The sequence below is a fragment of the Cyprinus carpio genome, chromosome B10 (genome assembly GCF_018340385.1).
Source record: "Cyprinus carpio isolate SPL01 chromosome B10, ASM1834038v1, whole genome shotgun sequence".
In the NCBI taxonomy this organism is placed as follows: Eukaryota; Metazoa; Chordata; class Actinopteri; order Cypriniformes; family Cyprinidae; genus Cyprinus; species Cyprinus carpio.
The window spans coordinates 19,661,362-19,680,669 of record NC_056606.1 but is presented as its reverse complement, the minus strand read 5'-3'; the positions used below and the strand labels follow the sequence as shown (position 1 = coordinate 19,680,669).

The window sequence follows — 19,308 nt, the reverse complement described above, 5'->3', positions numbered from 1 at the left end:
ACCTGTTTCAGTTTCAGGTTGTGGAGGTGTGAGAAGAAAATGAGCAGCCTAGGAAAAAAATTAGTTGTTATTTTGACACTGCAAGTTACATGCACTAAAGTTCATTGTGTCTGCCTTTAACAATATCTAATAATAACAGGTATTTTTTTATGAGCTTTGAGAGAAATCGTGCCATTTCAGTAGTTCTTGGCTAGCTGGTTGGTGTGTGTATCAGTAGCAGCAAAAGTAATATCTCACTTAAATGTCTCACGGGGTTTCTGAAGGTCTTAAAAAGTCTTAATTCACCCCTCCACAAATTAAGGCCTTTAAAATGGCATTAAATCAGAGCAGAAGGTCGTAAATTGATAAAGTCATGGCATTAAATGCTGCAGGTATTTAAAAAATGTGTTAGTAATATCTGTAAATGAAAACTTCTTTTCCCTTTGAATAAAGTGACTTTGGTGTTACATTATAAGATACATTCATTAAATTACATTAAATTAAGTCAATTGGTAGATTTTTTTTTTTTTTAACAAACTTGCTTCATTTTGATCAGTTACACAGAAAAACAAAAGACTAATGCCATTTTGCTTCTTAAGTAAATGGATCTTGATTAAAGAGACCTAAGACAAAAACAAGACAAATATACTAAGGAAGAACGTCACTTTTTGTGCAGTGGGATCAGAGAGTACAGTATAAATTATTTTCATGTTCTAGTGGTTCGATTGTAAAATGATTTAAAAAGTAATAGAGATTGGTAGGAAGTCATATTTTCAGTCTTTGAAGTGTTCTCCCTATTTAGAGATAGTTTTCCTCAGTTTATTCCTTAAATTTTCTTTACTTGGTCTTGAAAAGTCTTAAATTTACCTTTATATAAGGCTCAAAGTACTATAAAATGCCATAACTAGGCCTATTGTTAAGTTCCTTTAGAGTTTCACAGTATATGTTAATTTAAGAACTCACAACAAGGGAGGAATCATTCTCATTTAATTAATCTCTATGCTAAACGAGAATCCAGGGAGCGTGACTCATATTATTGGGATCTCAAAGCATCACTTTAACTACCATGTTTGGTAATAACTTTATATCAAGGATATACTGAAAAGGTGCGTTTATGCAATGGCTAACAGCATTAGCTGCTTAAAAGTTGGTCCTGCTTGTATAATAACATGACTAGCCTGGTTTAAAATACAACCCAGTCCGGGTAGTTAAAAAACAAAAAACTTACACACCCAACAGAAACAACACTTGACAAAAAAAATACTTCACAAATCAAAGTAGAACTATACTTGAAGAAAAACTCTACTTGAATTTCTACTTGATTTCAATAATTATGTGACCTGGTTGACACATTAAACTAGTTTTTTCCCAAAGAAACAAGAAGTATGAAATTTAATCACTGGTGAAATGAGGAGGCTGCTTTTTCTGTATTTTTAGTCCAATATAATATGGAAGCGCAGAGGAGAGAGCAAAACAAAACACCGGTCACAAATTAAAAGGATTTGTAAAGAAAAATGTTGGAGGATTTCAAAATAAATAAAACTATCAAAACCACTATTCACTGCCGTTATAAAGCTTCGGAAGAGCCAGAACATTTTTTAATATAACTTTGATTGTATTCATCTGAAAAAAGAAAGTCATATACACCTAAGATGGCTTGAGCATGAGTAAATTATGGGGTCCTATTCGTTTTTGGATGAACTATCCCTTTACGTTAAGTGTGTGTTCAAGTGTGTCATGTGAATTCGCCGCATTAACCAACAGAAATCTGCTTAGTTTGAAAGTGGCTTCTGTGCAAGCTGTGCTTCATACAACACAATGGACCTGTTAGCCTGTAAAATTTCACTGAAAGGTTGTTGTTAATGTAACGCACTTATACGTTCTATTTAAAGCGTTTGTCCCTATTCATTACAATGAAAACGAGCCACCACCACAACTGTGTTCCAGTGAAGATCTTCAAATGGATTTGGATTTGAATCATGACAATATTTCAATCCTTGTATGCACTATTTCTTTAAAACAAACGTGCTAGCTTCTTAGCAGTTGGGTCAGTTGGTCTACTGGCACATTTGAGGTCCGTCCATGTGCGTCGCTCTTCTCTCAGCGTGGCCTTTGTCAGTCTCCGTCACATTAACAGTTAATTAAGATCTGAATGATTTCCTGTGGGGAGTGTGTTCTACTTAACCATCTTCCCAAAGCTTGTGATTCCCACATTAATCTTCCGCCCCCAGAGAACACTTCTATCGATTTGCGGTTCCTCGGGAGCCAGTCTCATCTTGGAAGTGATGAACAGGATTAGACTGAAATGAGCAGTCAGGGAAGCTGAAGAGAAGCTGAGAGAGGGATGTTTCAGTCATAGAAACAACTTCTCTTCTTTTATACTCTTTAAAAGCTCTTCTCTACACTATATCATATAGAGAAAAATTGTGATGGTTTCTAATCAGAAGTATGTAAATGTGAATGTTGTGCAGGAAAAAACAATTCTACTGACAATGAAATATTAACAGATCATAATCATCAAAGATACTGATGTGAACACTGCCTCAATATTCAGATTAATGGGACGATCAATATGGGGTTTTCAAATACCAGTTTGTAAGTTTTACATTTTGAAGAACCTGAATACTGAATATTCTAATTTTATCTCATGAATTCAGGGTTGTGTCATTACAAATTGATGTGAGAGTGCCTAATTAAAATTCATTTGCTGACTTTGATTTGAACTTGAATTGAGGTATGGAAACAGAATCCAAATTTGGAATGAGAATTTTTTTTTTTTAAATGTTTTTATTGTTATACATTTCATACATTTAGATTTTTAATTATTTATTTGTTTTAATACACCATATATGGTATTTCCAGAAACATTGGAATACCACCTAAAAATTTGTTGATTTGAAAGAATGATACAGCATTATTCGAAAAAGAAATCTTTTGCAAATCTTTACTGTCACTTTTGTCCAGTTTAATCCTTGCTGAATAAATGTATTCATTTTTAAAAAAAAAGAAAAACAGTAGTGTATATAACAAAGTACCATGGTATTATAATTTTTTCTATGTGCTTGAGTTGTTGCTTAGTAACAGCGCTCATGAGGCATGTGATTCAGGTGGAGTTGGCATTAAGTGGAATATTAACTCTGATGAAGTGTTGTTGTTTTGACAATATTTCATGACGTGTTTCTTCCCATATGGTGAAAACTTTAAGGCAATGCTTTCATACACCTCCTTAGCTCAGAATGATTTGTTATCTCTTGTTATCTGACAGGCCTGAATGAACTCACTGAGGACTACAACTTAATATCAAGTTCTAGCTTAAACTAATTTTAGGTGATTAATTTCATATTGAAAAAGGTATGTTAAAGAGCTTGCCCTGTTTTTAATCATGATTTGCTGCTTGCTAATACAAAAGAAATAGGTGGAGAAGGATGTTCTCTTTCTAGAAAGCATGAGATTGAACAAAAACATTTTATAGACCCATGCAAAGAAAAGCCGTGAATATGTTTGATCCATTTTCATGAAAGAGAAAGAATAAATTGAGAAAGTGCATTCATCAGCTAAAATGTATGTTACACTATAGCAAAGAGCAACATTTCCTATTTTCATTTAGTTTAACTTTGTGCACTAAAATTCAAAATAAAACTTAAAAAAATAATCAAAACAGAAATGTATAGAAATATTTAACAATTTCTAATAAAAATTACATAATCACTGAATAAAATTATTAAAACCTCAACTAAAATTAAAATTGAAACAATATGAAAATAATGACAAAAACTTTCAAATGCAGTAAAAAAAAATTATAAAATAAAAAAAATTCTTAGTGTGTTTATGTCATCTTCATTGCCAATCTTTTTCTCTTATTTCTAAAGTTATCAACAAATGTTGCTTTTCTCTCAAGTGTCTATCAACTCTAAATCCTCATGTGAACTGTGTTCACTGTTTAAGGCAAATAAAAAAACAATCTGTCGTTTTCCATGGTCTTCAAAATCCTTCAGGCCTTTTATGTTACTAATTATGAGTTTATTGTAAATACAGCCATCTACAAGAGGAAATGAGCACCTCACCATGGTACATTATCAATATTTATGCTGAACTGCGCTCTGAGTCAAGCAAATGAATACTCTGTAAGTGTTTTTGTTTGGTGAAGGCTTACTTTTCCTAGAATCAAATTATTAACAAGCAATAATGTTTTTTCCCAGGCACCCATGCAAACAGCATTATACTAAACATTATTCTCATCTCAGCAGAGTGAGCTAGCCGCGGCGCCCCTCAGGGCTGGATCCATGCCCACCAAACTGATTAGCATTGCATTTCCCGTCCTGCCTGCAGTAATCACTGTCATTTCAATAGGATACAATTGATTTTCAGAAAGTGTTTATAAGAAAACTTCACTTTTTTGTGTGTATAAAAGACCCTTTGAAATCAAAACAGAGATGTTTACTCCATAACTGTTTGCTTTAAGGCCACACTGTATGGAATAATAATAATAATAATAAATATAAAGGTAATTGTGACTTTTTTTCCTCCCAGTTCTTGAGTTCATATCTCACAGTTTGGAGAAAAAAAAACTATGAGACAAAGTAAGAATGGTGAGACATAAAATCACAATTCTGAGCCAAAAAAAAAAGAACTATGAGATGTTAACTTGCAGTTCTGAGAAGAAATGTCTCACAAAACTGACTTTTTTTCTCGCAAACTTTCTTGCAAGTTTATATCTTAATATCTAAACTCAGAATTGCAAGGAAAGTTTGACACTTTTTATCTCACAATTTTGACTTTTTATTGAAGTTGCAAGCTTATATCTTGCAATTGTGAGACATAAACTCAAAAACTGAATTGTGACAAACTCTGAGAAGTCTGAATTCTATATAAATTTGCATTTTAAAAAAAGCTTGTTTTTGCCTTTTTCCCACAATCTGCAACATTATTCTCACAATTGTTTTTTTTTTCTTTCTCTTGAATTTATATTTCTGTTCTTGCAATTGTGAAATAACAAATCAGAATTGAAAGAAATGTCAGAACTGTGAGATTAAAAGTTGCAATTACCTTTTTTATGTTTTCATTCCTTGATGGAAATAAGCTTCTATACTACAGTACATTCTAACTACATTAACATTTTGCATAGGGGTCTTCAACGGGGGATTTGTGAACTAGTAAGAGTCTGGCACCATGATTTCTATTTATGGTCATTCCCACAGTTTTCCAGTCTCTTTTTGATAACAACACAGGAGGACACTGACTGCAGTGTTCTTTCCATGATCACTCTGGATAACTGCTTCGGGCCTGTCTCTTTAAACTTAAATTTGTACCAGCAAAGCCCCGTGGAGTCAAGCAATCTTAAGGAGCTTCTTTCAAACCGAGTGTAACGTTTGATGACGCACAAATTCATGGACCATTGTGCTCACAATGTGTTCTGTTATAAACCTCCTTTTATTTCAAACTGTGCACTGCTTCATTTGTTTTAATTAACTTGTTTACAATTTGTGTGGCAGATTTTCCTGCTGCCTGAACTCTGAATGCAAAACAGCTGCTGCCCATAATGTGATGACATGATCATATTTCTCTTGTTCTATACCTTGAATTTCCAGAAACCATCTGCATTATGGTCATCAAAACCATAATGCAGTTCAATTATTGTGTGACAGACGGTGTCTGAAGTTTTTGTACAAATAATGAGCCGAAAACAAGTTCATTTGTTATATACTTGAAATGGAAAATCTGGACGAGTACGGTGAATCGGAATACATGCAGCCAGGTAATTTATGCATATAGAAAATTTGCATAGAATAGTATAGATATACTGCAGAAATAGTGTAGTATAGTTTATTGTTAGTATGTTATTTTTTCATTTGGGTTTGCGCAGTTAAATGATATTAGTTGAAAATGCATGCTTACACAGAAGAAGTATAACATGTTTGGCATCAGATGAGTGACTTCAGATGCATTCATTCTTCCTTTCTACACTATTTATATAGTTAAGGTAATATTAATGTTTTCTAAAGGTAATATTTGCATTAAAGTCCATTTTTGTTTTTGCTCTCGGCAGTTGGTAATAGAAACGAGTCTATCGTTGCAATTAAATCTCAGTTTTCCATGCTTTAAATGATGTAAACACAAGGGGGAAATGACTGAGATTTCAGTCAAATCTGAGAGTTTATGGCTGGCCAGATTTCCTCTCGTCTCTTCAGACTCTGTATACAAGCGCATTAGCATTATCAGTGCAATAGCTGCTTCTGGCAAGATCTCTGTTTGTCTCTTCCTTTCTGTGATTCATCCAGAAATCAGTCTAGACAGGACAAACGTCAGTTAAAGCAGACAGAGAAGCGTAATGGAAATAAATCTGATCATTTGTTGCAGCGCAGAATAAATCGTCTGTGTTTTAGAGAGTTTGTAAAGGGCAGATGCTTGTAAAAGCACTCGAACTGTATCCCGTGAACTTCTCTCTCAACTCGAGTACTTACTCTGCACAAATGTACCAGACTGCTAATTAAACCTTGGACAGATTGTGTGCAGATTAAGCGTGACCGCGAGGAAGTTGTTCGTTTAATTATTAAAGAACTACACAGTGTATCTTTACAGCGCCTCTTGCTGGTTTCATCCCTTCAGTTTGGACATCATTTGTTCAAGAAAATTGAAAATTGTTAATTTAATAATTTTGTATTATTAAATTTCGAAAAGGAATCAATATTTCACCATCTTCACAATAGCCTATTCAGGTTGTGGTCAACAAATACGGGTTCCAATAGCCAATTCTTAAAATATTACCTCCAATCGGTAGGCCTCAATACATTTATGTGATTATAGCCTTTGGAAAGTACAAAAAGCTGTCATTTCTAATATTAACTCTAAAGCACTGCATTAATATGAACCCATATTACAGTAGGTTTAGTATTAATATACTTGAAATTTGAATTGGTAACCAAGAAAATTCATGTAGTGTCAATCATATGTAGTAAATTACACATTACAATTGAGATAAAATCCACTTTTCTCATTCAAAACCTCTTACATCCAACATACATAGATTATAATACTGATTTTAAGTGAACTGAGAAACCTTCACAGGGAGGTTTCTTCACAAGACCTTATCTGTTCTCAATTAATAAAATAAATATGGCTGCTGGACTGAGAATGTTCACAGAGCTGAATCAAAGGTGAGTGGAATCTTGTGAAGAGAAGCAGAAGAATGGCTGTTTGTTCGAAAGGAGTAATCTTAGACTCATATGATGTGATCAACCAAAAAAAAAAAAAAAAATATCTGGAGGGGTCAAGATTACGTCTGAGTTATTAGATGCCCATTAGGCTAGATGCAAACACTTGTGATCCAACAGACGGGAACAATGGCTTCATTTTACCTCCGAATCAATCAGTCTTTTTCTGATTCACCAAACCAACAGTGAACAGCTAGATCATATGCCACATGGCTTTGAAATTAGTTCAGGCATAAAGGCCAATGTTGGGAAGATTTGTCTCAGGCCAGGAAAAATCGGTGATGCCCTTTGGCATTCTTGGATTTAGAACCAGTGTGACATAACCATTCTTCTTCTTAACCCTGTAAATTCTTACATATAAAATAATACTAAGAAAAATCACATATCAAATTCATGTATCAAATATGATGCAGTATAGATTTTATAGGCTTAATACATGAACGTGATTCAGTGGGTGACATTATAATGTCCATGCACCATTATTTAAAATGCATATATGCTAAAAATCATGTAGCTACTTTCTAAAGACATGTACTTAAAGGGATACTCCACCCGCTGTTTTCTTTTAAATCAAAGCTTAATACACGTAGAAACAGCGCATCCTTGTGGCGCGGATGACTTTTACGGGTTTGGAACACATGGGGGTAAGTGATTAATGACAAAATTTTCATTTTGGGGTGGAGTAACCCTTTAATGCCCTTGTCTTGAGGTCAACCGCTGTTTAACTTTAAATTCAGCATAATGCCTGTCATATCTTATAGCGCTCTGATTCGCATGCTTAGTACATCATCCTGTTTTGAAATTAAATACATCTTCTTTTCTGTGCAAGCATTTATGTGAAGCTACTCACCTAATATGTTTGTGCACAAAGTATATTAATGAGTATGTAAAACATTCAAAATACAGCAGCAGGCAAAACCAAGAAAAGCTAACTAACATAAGCTGCATTCTCTAAAATGGATGGTGAACAGCTCAGGAACCTGTTTTATGAGCTATGCAGACATTTTAATTATGCGGCTGAGAAAAAGTCACTCAGGTGATAGACTGTCTTTTTGTGTCTCTATATTGTATCGTCCACATCATTTTTCAATAATTTTTTTTTTTTTTTTTTTTTTTTTTTTTTAATGTAGTCATTTTAACACACAGGTGAGATGGAGGTCGCATATGCAAACAGGTAGAGATCATCAATACCACCATTACCTTTGTACCCTTAATTAAATGATTAAGAGTTGAGGAGGCCGTCTTTAGTTACTTGCTGCCTCCTGTTGGACAGGAAAGATCATTACAATCAGTTTTAGTCCTTTTCGCATTTGTAAATATATACAGCCTACCTTGGGTAAATACTTTCAATATTATGATCCCATGCGATTTATTTATAGGATATCTCTCTTGTTATTTATTTTTATTTTTTTTAGTTTGTTATTAATATCGTGAGGCTCAGTGTAATATTTGTGTCACCTGTAATATAGGCTAATTATCATGTCTACATTTAAAAAATAAATAAATAAATAAAAAAAATGTGATGAATCCACAACATCTAGTCGTATTAATGGCCTTAATAAAAGTTGAGGCCTATTTAAACGGGTTTTGTCAGGACGGGATCTTTCTTTCTTTCTTTGCCCTCGTTTATGCACTAAAAGTATTATTTAGATCTATTCATTCTAAAGATTTGTATTTAAAATCGACTGCTATAATCTCTGGAATGATTTGCACAAAATCTAATATCCAGTTACCACAAACGACTGTGATTGGTCCATTTTGTCTAGCGAGGAGAAAAGTTACAAGTAACACGTGGAAAAGCATAATTTAGGCCTATCGAACCTGTTCAATTATACACAAATTCTGTTCCACTACTCCGCACATTTCGTTGTCTTTTATACCCATTTCTGTGAAGAAGCCTGTGTCCGTCCTAGACTCGTGGTGTCCTCCTCTCCAGCAGGGGGAGCAGTGCTCCGTTCACAGTCCTGTGTGTGTTATCACAGAGGAAGAGAGCAGCGACGACAACAACAACAACAGCGTTTGGCAGCTGTGCAGTTATCGCCTAATGTGCGCTATCAAATTAACATTAAACATTATAAAATCACTTTGATTTATTTGTTTAGCATCAGGGCAACACGTTGGCTCTCTTAAACATCTTAATGGTGAGTGAGATGCTATGACAGCCTGATTATATTATAAAAGGAAGTTGTTTTTCTGTTGTAATGGAAGCTTTAATATGTTGAACCGCTGTCTCCTGCTCATCCAGGATGATCAGATCTAGACCATAAAACTCCTGAAGATATCAGACAAGCAGCAGTGAACTCTTCTCTGAGATCATGGCCCAACAGAGAGGAGTCAACAGCCTTCAGTTCAACCAAGACCAGAGTGAGTCTGAAGTGTAGTGTCCTTGGAAAACATCCTGCTGTTTAATTACTAATGCTGCTAGGCTGACTGATTGATTGTTTATTGTTTATATAATTTTAGAAAACTATTACCCTAAGTGCCCTATTGCATATAATATTGTCTCTTAGAGTTAACCACCTCTTTACCACTAATAATTGTTTATTAATAATGTGTGATTGACTGATGACCTTTTTTATTTTGACATCTAGACAACAAGTTGTTGTTGTTTTACTCTGTTCATTAGCTTTGAGTTTTTCCGTGTTATTTAGGTTGTTTCTGCTGTGCCATGGAAACAGGTGTTCGTATTTACAATGTGGAACCTTTAATGGAAAAGGGCCATTTAGGTAAGATAAGTCTGTGTTTTTCTTTTTAAGAGAAGAGTTGTCTGTGTTAATTGTGTTGATTTGATTGATTATAGATCACGAGCAGGTGGGCAGCATTGCTCTGTGTTCAATGCTTCATCGATCAAATCTCTTGGCTGTGGTGGGAGGCGGCGTCAACCCCAAATTCTCTGAAATCTCAGGTACACTGCGAGTCTAAAGTGCACTTATATACAGTACAGGTCAAAAGTTTGGAAACATTACTATTTTTAATGTTTTTGAAAGAAGTTTCTTCTGCTCATCAAGCCTGCATTTATTTGATCAAAAATACAGAAAAAAAATGTAATGTGATATATTATTACAATTTAAAATAATTGTTTTTAAATTTATTATACTTTAAATTATCATTTATTCCCCAGACTCAAGTCTCAAATTTAACAACCATTATCACATGATCCTTTAGAAATCATTCTATTATGATGATTCATTATCAAAGTTGGAAACAGTTCTGCTGCTTAATATTTTTTCAGAACATGTGATACTTTTTTAGGATACTTTGATGAATAAAAAAAACAAAAAAAAAAAAAAGCTATGTTTTTAAAATATAAATATTTTGTAATAACAATATACACTACTGGTCAGTAATTTGGGGTCAGTAATTTTTTTTTCTTTCTTTTTTTTTTTTTTTTAAATAAAATCAATAATTTTATTCAGCAAGGATGTGTGTTAAATTGATAAAAAGTGATAGTAAAGAAAATATATTATTAGAATATATATTATTAGAATTTTTTTTTTTATTCTGAATAAATGCAGTTCTTTTTAACCTTTTATTCATCAAATATATTAGACAGCAGAACTGTTTCCAACACTCATAATAAATCAGAATATTAGAATGATTTCTAAATGATCATGTGATAGACTGGATGTTACATGTGACACTGAAGGCTGGAGTAATGATGCTGAAAATTCAGCTTTGCATCACAGGAATAAATTATTTTTTTAAAGTATATTCAAATAAAAAAATATTATTTTAAGTTGTAATAATATTTCACAATATTACTGTTTTTTCTGTATTGTTGATCAAATAAATGCAGGCTTGATGAGCAGAAGAGACTTCTTTCAAAAACATTAAAAATAGTAATGTTTCCAAACTTTTGACCTGTACTGTACTTACAGTACACTTAAACTGCCCCCTTCAATTCAGACTTTAAATGAGCCATTCATTTTCCAATGTTTCATCTTATCTCTGGCAGTATTAATTTGGGATGATGCTCGGGAAGTGCGAGACCCTAAGGACAAATTAGTCCTTGAGTTCACATTCACCAAACCAGTGCTGGCTGTGCGCATGAGGCATGACAAGTAAGATACTCAGCCATAAGACAACAGTGCTTCATCTTTACACTTAAAAATTCTGGTCGTATTAATAATGTCTCATATTATATCTTTGTATGTGAAGATCATCATTGTCCTGAAAAACAGGATCTACGTGTATAGTTTTCCTGACAACCCAGTCAAGATGTTTGAGTTTGACACTCGAGATAACCCGAAAGGTACTGTGAGTAATGCTTGCAATTTCATATAGTTTCATCAGAAGGAGGCTTGTCTTGTTTTATGTATTTTTCATCACTGTGTTTTTTGCATTTGTAGGTTTGTGTGACCTGTGCCCTAGCTTGGAAAAGCAGTTGTTGGTTTTCCCTGGGCACAAATGTGGCAGCCTGCAGTTAGTGGTAAAATATTACAGTAGTGAATTAAATTTTGCTTATTAAAACTTGCAGTCATTTTTAAAATGAATTACCTGATTTTTTTTACCAAAAAATTACAATTTGCTCGATATGTAGTCAAAATGTAGAGGTAGAGGAGTTTGTTTCATCATCGGAACAGATTTGGAGAAATTTATCCTTAGTGAATTTATCAAATTTTATCATCAGTGAATGGGTGCCGTCAGAATGAGCGTTCAAACAGCTGTTAAAGACATCTCAATTATCCACAAGTAATCCACACAACTCCAGTCCAGCAATTAACATCTTATGATGTGAAAAGCTGCATGTTTATAATTAATACATCTGTCATTAAGATGTTTTTAACCTCAAACCATAGCTTCTGTCTAAAATATGAGTGCTTTATCCATAATATTGCTTTCTCCAGTAAAAATGTGGACTCTTATTCTGACGGCACCCATTTACTGCAGAGGATCCAATTGTAAGTCATGTAGTGCTAAATTTCTCCAAATCTGTTCCGGTGAAGAAACAAACTCATCTACATCTTGAAAGGCCTGAGGGTGAGTACATTTTCATCAGATTTTTTTTTGTGTGTGAACTATTCCTTTAACATATTTGTAATAACGCAACACTATGTAGTGTTATTATTTAACATCGTTCATGACTCTTTGACAGGACCTTTCCAACACCAAACCTGGCACATCATCTGCTCCTTTCACTATCAACGCCCACCAGAGTGAAATCGCCTGTCTGGCACTAAACCAGTCTGGCAGTGTGGTTGCGTCTGCGTCCAGAAAGGGCACGCTGATCCGTCTGTTTGACACTACAACACGAGACAAGCTAGTGGAACTACGAAGAGGAACCGACCCTGCTACGCTCTACTGGTATTGTATTTGAACTTCTTCTTTATCTAGATTCCAGCTCTGCTCACCTGGGACATTCTCTTAAATTCATGAGGTGCATCCTGGGATATTTTCTGAACAGTGTTGAAGGAGTTCTCATAGATACTGATCACCTGAATTCACTTCACTGTCTGATTAAACTATTAAAAAATAGTTTCACAAAGAAATTCATATGAAAACACTTTATTTATGTATATCACGTTTTTGTCAGCTGACCTACTAAGACATAAAATATTTATTTGAAATATCCCCTGTAAATGTAAGTTAAAATTTAAATAATTTAAATACAAATTTGCATGTTTATGGTTCTATTATGTCTGATAATGGTCACATGGCTTGCAAGAAAACAGATAAAATATTGATAATATCTTTTTTTAGAAAGTGTTTGTTTTAATTGTGCAATTATATATATATATATATATATATATATATATATATATATATATATATATATATATATATATATATATATATACAATTTTCAAATGTGTGTGTAGGGCTGCACAACTATTTCATTTAACAACATATTCAAAATTAAATTGCTATTTTTTCTTTTTGTTATATGTGATTTAATTTTACATTTGATTTAATTATTATTATTATTATTATTATTAGATTTTCATGAACCACATTTGTTAAACCCTGGTCTACAGAACTATTTTAAGTAACATTTACATTTAAGTAACAATTTCAGTAAATATTTCAGTAGAAGCCTTTAGATCAAAAGCAAACATCATCTGATTTGAGTATGTCCAAACTTCTTCAATGCATATTTTACAAATAAATGCATATTGCTGAGTTTTGTTGAAGAAAACCATACAGCTCCTATTCTGATGATAGATGAAATAAAATTGCATAATTCAATAATTAATGATGTGACATTTTTGTTGTTTACAGTATTAATTTCAGCCATGACTCATCCTTTCTGTGTGCATCGAGTGACAAGGGAACTGTGCACATATTTGCTCTGAAAGACACCAAACTGAACCGGCGTTCTGCGTAAGATTAATCATGTCGTTTTATTGCAGTTTCCGTTACATTCCAGGTGTTCTTTAGAAATATCCTATTGGTTGTCGTTAGTCACTTGGTTTTATGTTTGGTTTCTTGTCTTCTCTAGTTTGGCGCGAGTAGGAAAGGTGGGTCCGGTCATCGGGCAGTATGTGGACAGTCAGTGGTCTCTGGCTAATTTCACAGTGCCAGCTGAGTGCGCTTGCATCTGTGCCTTTGGGAAGAACACCTCCAAAAATGTCAACTCTGTTATTGGTATGTGGGCTTTATTTCAAGACATTGGAGTGAACCATTATTGATTTGTCAGTTTCTCATCACTTGTGTCTCTCTTTAAAGCCATATGTGTTGATGGGACATTCCACAAGTACGTCTTCACCCCTGATGGAAACTGCAACCGCGAGGCTTTCGACGTGTATCTGGACATTTGTGATGATGATGATTTCTGAAGTTGGAGATTGAGCTGTGACTCATGTAAAATAGTAGCCTCTTTAACAGCGAACTCTGCTGGTTGTTCCTGATGCTTATTTCTGTGAGATTATGTTACTGCCTTCCTTGTATAATCAAATGTACATAAAATCAGTCTGTGAGGAAATGTCTTATCTTATCACTCCACATACAGGAGTTTCAAAGTCTGTGATCGTTTACTTGTTCTTCAGAGATACTCAACCTTTGAACACTTTTGAATGATTTCTCATCATTCTTTGTCCTATTGGTGTCCTGTTACTCTTAAGGAACAAGGTTCCTCAACCTTTAAGAAACTGTATTTATGAATCAATACATCCTTTTGGGACTACATATATAAACAACATGGTTTTGGCTTTATGGTGTGTTTTATATAATAGATATAATAGATTCTAATATGATAAATCATAGACTTGATCTATAACAAATCAACCTTTGTATTTAATTTTACACTTATGTAAAGAGAAAATATGCTGACTAGGTTTGGATGCATTCTACAGTTCAAAAGTTTGCGGTCGGTAAGATGTTTTTGGAAGAAGTCTGTTATGCTCACCAAGGTTGCATTTGTTTGATAAAAAAAAAATGCAATAAAAATAATGTTGTGAAACATTATTACAATTTATTAGAACTTCATTTGAAATAAATATATTCTATTTTAAAATGTAATTTATTCCTGTGATGGCAAAACATGTCAATGTTGAAAACAGTTTCAAAATGTACAGGAAAAAATGAAACAGCTTCATATTTTTGTGGAAACATGATATAATCAGGATTTTTGACAGAGAAAGTTCAAACGAACTGCATATATTTGAAATGGAAATATTTTGTAACATTATATTTTGTGTCTCACTTTTGATCAATTTAATGCATCCCAAAAGTATTAATTTCTTTAACAAAAAAACAAAAAAAAACTCACCCCAAACATTTGAGTGTAATTGCAGGAAAATTAATATATCAGATGTTATATAGCTAGATTAGATAGATATTCATACCAAGGTAAATTTAAGGCATCCTGTAGCTTATACAACATAGAAAACACAAATACACACAATATGAGACATCAAATATTAAAAAAATTGATAATCAAGTATAAAGTAAATCTATAGATAATACTGTAATATGTACAAATAATAGGGATATATATTAACAGCACTGCATAGTTAATTAAATATTACATTTCACATTATATGCATTTCTGTATTTATATACATAACATTTTGTAAATATAATATTTGTAATATTAAATATTGTGAGATTAAAGTGCACAGGTCTACTTCTGTAATGAAGTGATGGATGTTTTATTTATTTATTTATTTTTATCTGATATAAACAACACGACAGAGATAGATAATACATGTTTGCATTCGCATTCATGTTCACAGACATAAACATGATGGGTGTTGAGTCCAGGGAGGGAGTGCGTGCGGCTCATTATTACACGCGGATGTGCTGAACTGTCCGTGACAACCATCCGAAACCACGCCACACGACCGAAAGAGCGCGTCCCGAGTCGATCAGAGGCGGTGGAGGTGTCGTGTCGGCTTGTTTTTGTTGTATGACAGCAGAAGGTTGTTGAGCCGTAGCTGGGATTTCTCCTCAGAAAGTGAGTTTTTGTCATGCTAGCATGCTAGCTAGTCTTCGCTAACACAGCAGAAGTGACAAGTGAAAAAATACTGAAACACTTTAAGACTTAAACGCTCTAAAATAATACAAATCTAAGATTTAAACGTTTTAAGAGTATAAACCGTGATTATTCATATAGCTAACGTGTAAATGTGTTCAAATTACGGTTATGTTTGTGCTAGCTTTAACTAGCTTTTCATAGCCTTAGCACAAAACCGATATGCTAAACTGATAATTTTAAAACATTACATGTGTTTGTTGAATATTATTTTAATTTATATTTATATATAGAAGTATTTTGAACTGAAATACTGACATTTTAAAAACTGACAAGTAATTTGCAGCTGATTAGCATAAATTGAAAGCTAATACTGACGTTTAACGTTGTATTGACAACACGTATCTTTTCATTGTAAATAAATGTGAAGGAATATATTTTTCATTAATGACACTCTTTAGATTTGACACTTTACCACATGACTTGACTTCGTGCAACCTTCCCTTTTCTACATGTTTATGTGTGTTTGGCAATCACAGCCACTGCATACTAAATAACTTAATTACATATTAAAGTGAGCTCACAAATGATCTTATCGTTTTTACTAGGCACAGTTTAGTCCTGAAGGATGGCTTCTCGTAAAAAGGTGCTTCTGAAGGTGATAATTCTCGGGGATTCTGGGTAAGTGTTGACTTTCTGATCTAATGATGCCTGACAGTGTTATTTAATTAGGTTCTTAGATCATACAGTAATCGCTCTTGTGTTTGTGTGCTGCAGGGTTGGGAAGACTTCTTTGATGAATCAGTATGTCAATAAGAAGTTCAGCAATCAGTATAAAGCCACCATCGGTGCAGACTTTCTTACCAAGGAGGTGATGGTGGATGACAGGCTGGTGACAATGCAGGTATGAGTCTTTAGATGTGGACCATTTCTATTTAGAATGTTATATATAAATATATACATCAGGGTCACCATCGTAAATTAAAGCTAAACCCATTAAACAAAGAAAGCAATGTAATTTAGTTGCCAAGACAGCATTTTTTTATTTTCAATTCAAGTACTAAAATAACTAAATAAATAAATAAAATAAAAGCAATATAGACATATTAAAAAGTAATAAAATTACTAAAACACACAAAATAACTAAAATTAAAACTTCAAAAATAAAGTCTAATTCACAATATATATATAAACTGTTATCAATGATAATAAAATAACACAAATAGCATTTATATTAAAAAAGTAATTATAAATAATTATGCATTATGCAGTAAGAAATATTTATATTTATTAATAATTATTTATTTTATTTTAGTTTTTTTTTTTTACCTGAGGTCCAACTACAATGTTAGTTGAGTCTTTTGAAAACTAATATTTTTTATATAATACATTTGAGTGTATTATTATTTCATGACCATGTGTCACCGTCCTGACAACCCTCAGAGTTTTTTGTTTGTTTGTTTATTTCTAATAATACAGCCCTTGAAATGCAAATGATGCAGCACTGTAATATTCTCATGGCCGTTTCAGATCTGGGACACGGCAGGACAGGAGCGTTTCCAGTCTTTGGGTGTGGCTTTTTACCGCGGGGCCGACTGCTGCGTGCTGGTGTATGACGTGACCGCACCGAACACCTTCAAAACCCTGGACAGCTGGAGGGATGAGTTCCTCATTCAGGCCAGCCCTCGAGACCCGGAGAACTTCCCCTTTGTAGTGCTCGGCAACAAAATCGACTTGGAGAACAGACAGGTCTGTCTTTACTCAGCCTCATAGAATTTCATGTTTACATTTTGACATCAAATTCTCAGAGGAAAACCCCCAGTTAATTTCTACATCTCATCTAAACACAGTCTTTTTCTGTTGTCTCATAATGATTGTTGTACATGTACAACATTTAGTTGAGGTTTTAGTAATTAAAATTGTGTTTTTGTTATTTTATTGTTTTTTTCCCCGCCTGAGGTCCACTTAAAATGTTACTTAAGTCACCTATAAATAATTTATCTTACGAATTATCATATTAGGTATTTTAATTTTTGTTTAATATTGTTAGTATGATTGGGATACTATTATAGTTTCTATTTCATTATATATTATAACATTTTATTATAATATTTATATTTAATATTTAGGGGTTGTTTTACATTTTAATTTTTAAATTGTAATCATTTTGTTGTTTTTGACTTCAGACACAGTTTAAGTTAAGGTGATGAGTAGAGTGAAGTTGGACTCAGGTTGTGCTGTGGGATGCAATGTTTCCCATACATTGATTTATTTGCGTCGGCCCACCACAATATCAAAACTGACCACCACAAATAGATTTTCCAAAAGGCTTTGACTTCGTGGAATAAATATGAGCACTGCACTGCATAAAAATTAATTTTTTTTTAGATTTTATTTCAATATACATTTTTTTAATTTTAACTATATTGATTCTACAATCTGATTGGATGAGCCACATATCAATTTACCGTATTGACCAATTGATCGCCTTGTGCAGGTGACAACGAAACGAGCCCAGGCGTGGTGTCAGAGCAAAAGCAATATCCCGTACTTTGAGACCAGCGCAAAAGAGGCCATCAACGTGGACCAAGCTTTCCAAACGATCGCTCGCAACGCCCTCAAACAGGTACGCACCGTGTGACATGTCCAATAACAGCACCTCCACTCTGATACTAACATCCGCCCATCTCACAGGAGTCTGAGGTGGAGACGTACGACTTCCCAGACCAGATTAAACTGAGAGATGACAGACCCGTGTCCTCCGGTGACGGCTGCAGCTGCTGAGATGGGACGCTTGGAGACAGAGGGGACCAGAGAGGCAGAGGAGAGCCAGCACGGGGCGGACCGATCCCGATGTGCAAAACATCCAGCATTCAGAAGAAAACACTTCCTTTCCAAACTTGTATGTAAAGAACTGTTAGGAATTTAAAGAAACGCCCTGCTACAGCATCACTTTTAAGGATATTATTTCTATGTGAAAGAGATGAAACATGATAGTCATTTCAGTTATTTACAAGTGATTTTTCTTTTTGCTTCTTGTTTTGTTAATTCCTTCATCCATGCAGATTATAGTCTCTCAGACTGGTCTCCTGCTTATGTGTCTGTCTGTGCCTTTTACTTTTTTTTTTTTTTAATATGTAGAAGCAGTCACACTTCCTTGAAATTCCTTTATTTTGCCAAATCCTTTAATATGTTAAACTTAATCGATTCTTTATCTAAAAACTACACACACACTCAGAATAAACAGCCCAACATGTCACAATATCAAATCTTCAGCAGAATTAAAGAGCTGCCAAAGCTAGAAATAAATATTCAAAGTTTGTGCCTAAGGACGCCCACCTACACGGTACAGTCTTCGGTACAGGAAGGCTGGTGGTGTCGAATGAACGTTTTGGGGATCTGGGAGCTCATGAAGTATTAAGTGCAATCATTTTAACCATGCAACACGATTCCTTTCACTTCGAATGAAAGCGTTTCCCCAGTTTTTATGGATGAATGTAAGATTGATACATTCCTGTCTTGACCTCATGCTGTTTAATTACTTGGTTTACATTTATTTTTATGTTTCTATGTTCATGTAGTAGACATTTCAAATGGGCTCATCTCATTGACCAAATTATGGGTATGATGTAGGTCAAATAAAGGCACAAAATGTGAAGGAAATCAAAAATAAAAGAGAGACCCCACAAAACCCTAAAACACATG

The 19,308-nt window shown here is 33.9% G+C and overlaps 2 protein-coding genes across 2 annotated transcripts; both read left to right on the top strand.

Annotated features, from left to right (window-relative positions):
- The first annotated feature begins 9,151 nt into the window (after positions 1-9,151).
- Positions 9,152-14,594, top strand: LOC109060892 (WD repeat domain 45). Its single transcript, XM_042733093.1, has 11 exons — positions 9,152-9,331; positions 9,436-9,554; positions 9,842-9,916; positions 9,991-10,095; positions 11,146-11,249; positions 11,346-11,442; positions 11,540-11,619; positions 12,286-12,494; positions 13,410-13,511; positions 13,630-13,775; positions 13,857-14,594. Exons 2-11 carry the CDS (start codon positions 9,506-9,508, stop codon positions 13,964-13,966), a joined length of 1,077 nt encoding a protein of 358 aa, XP_042589027.1. The 5' UTR covers positions 9,152-9,331; positions 9,436-9,505; the 3' UTR covers positions 13,967-14,594.
- A 782-nt stretch (positions 14,595-15,376) lies between these two features.
- Positions 15,377-19,269, top strand: LOC109060893 (ras-related protein rab7-like). Its single transcript, XM_042733092.1, has 6 exons — positions 15,377-15,585; positions 16,212-16,284; positions 16,381-16,507; positions 17,134-17,352; positions 18,101-18,229; positions 18,298-19,269. Exons 2-6 carry the CDS (start codon positions 16,232-16,234, stop codon positions 18,385-18,387), a joined length of 618 nt encoding a protein of 205 aa, XP_042589026.1. The 5' UTR covers positions 15,377-15,585; positions 16,212-16,231; the 3' UTR covers positions 18,388-19,269.
- Positions 19,270-19,308: the final 39 nt, after the last annotated feature.